Here is a 1,519-nt window from a genome sequence, read left to right as displayed (position 1 = left end):
AGGCGCAGCCCTGCCTGGCTCTGGGCGGAGGGGCGACCCGTCGTGGGTCCCTGGCTGCCGGCCCCCCAGCCAGCGCTGTCCCTGGGCCCACAGGCTGCCACACCTTGTACCTGAGCTCTGTGAGCGTGGAGACCCTGAGTGGGGGTCTGGCCGTGCAGAAGGCCATCTCGGCCACCCTGGAGCAGGATGTGCTCCCCACACCCACCGTGGTCCACTTCCGGGTCACCGAGCAGGGCATCACGCTGACCGACGTCCAGAGGAAGTAAGGGCGCCGCGGTGGGGAGGAAGACGGCCGGCCAGCACGGGGTGGAGGGCAGGCAGCCCCTCACCGCGCCACTCTCCCCGCTCACCAGGGTCTTCTTCCGGCGTCACTACCCACTCAGCACCCTGCGCTTCTGCGGCGTGGACCCCGAGCAGCGGAAGTAAGTTCAGGTCCTGGCCCAGCCCAGGAGGCCACCAGGGCCTTGCCACCCTCCACAGTGCCCTGGGGTTCTGGGATAGCGATGGCAGAGGGAGGCTGGGGGCAGGGTTCTGGGGGTGGAGCAGCTCAGGACCAGCTTGTTCCTCCCACAGGTGGCAGAAGTACTGCAAGCCCTCTCGGTAAGGCCTGTGAGTGCTGGTCCACCGCCCCAGGAGGGGTCCCTGTGGTGGGGCCGGTCCTGCCTCGAGTTCAAGGCATTGGAAAGGTTGAGGCTGGATGTCACCGTGCACACCTGTCATCCCATCCCTGGGAGGCTGAGGCAGGAGGATCACAAGTTTGAGCCCAACCTGAGCAACTTAGACCCTGACTCAAACTAAAAATAACTTTAAAAGGGCTGGGGGGAAGTCCCTGCTTTTAATCCCTAGTACTGCAAGAAATGCAAGAGTTCAAGGCACTAATGGGGATACAGGTCCTGTCCTGGAGGGGCCCCAGTCTGAGGGGGACCCTCATCTCCCACAAGAGACACAGGAGTCTCGTCCTATTGGGGTCCCATCTGATTTTCAAGCCCCCCCCACCTCCCGTCCTCAGGGATTGAGTCCCCAGGCAAAATGCAGGCGACTCAGAGCTGGAAGGAACTCAGGGCTCTGCCATCTGAGGGAGGAGGCTGCCCCTTCCTGCAGGGTACTCTGGCATGGTGAGGGCCATCCAGGTGGCTCAGGAGGCCCTGGCACCCCCGAAGCCCCCTCACACTGCCCTGTCTCCCCAGGATCTTCGGGTTCGTGGCCAAGAACCAGACGGAGACGCAGGAGAACGTGTGCCATCTCTTCGCGGAGTACGACCCGATGCAGCCCGCGGCGCAGGTCATCGGCCTGGTCCTGGCGCTGCTGCAGGAGGCCGAGCGGATGTAGGGGCGGACGGCCGCACCCCTCCAGCCGGACCTGGGGTGGGGACCCCCTGTCCTCGCTTTCCCCGTGGCCTTTCGAATCCACCCGCCCGGCTGTGGCTGGGGTGGCCCCTGTGACTGTCCCACGCGTGGGAGGTGCGAGCAGAGACGCTGGGGCGCCAGGGTGGCTTCGAGGGCGTGTGGCCGCGACCACA

At 65.4% G+C, this 1,519-nt stretch overlaps 1 protein-coding gene across 1 annotated transcript in view; it reads left to right on the top strand.

Moving 5' to 3' along the window:
• Positions 1-1,513, top strand: part of Tns4 (tensin 4) — a 17,400-nt gene extending 15,887 nt beyond the window's left edge. The window contains exons 11-14 of the mRNA XM_033762718.1: positions 94-262; positions 354-422; positions 574-600; positions 1,188-1,513. Of these exons, the coding sequence (XP_033618609.1) occupies positions 94-262; positions 354-422; positions 574-600; positions 1,188-1,329 (407 nt within the window). The 3' untranslated portion in view covers positions 1,330-1,513. The remainder of the gene's footprint in view (positions 1-93; positions 263-353; positions 423-573; positions 601-1,187) is intronic.
• Positions 1,514-1,519: the final 6 nt, after the last annotated feature.

The sequence above is a fragment of the Fukomys damarensis genome, unplaced genomic scaffold (assembly GCF_012274545.1).
Source record: "Fukomys damarensis isolate Sample0158 unplaced genomic scaffold, DMR_v1.0_HiC HiC_scaffold_13, whole genome shotgun sequence".
NCBI lineage: Eukaryota > Metazoa > Chordata > Mammalia > Rodentia > Bathyergidae > Fukomys > Fukomys damarensis.
Note: the sequence above shows the minus strand (reverse complement) of the source record. Positions and strands in the feature narration are given on the sequence as shown.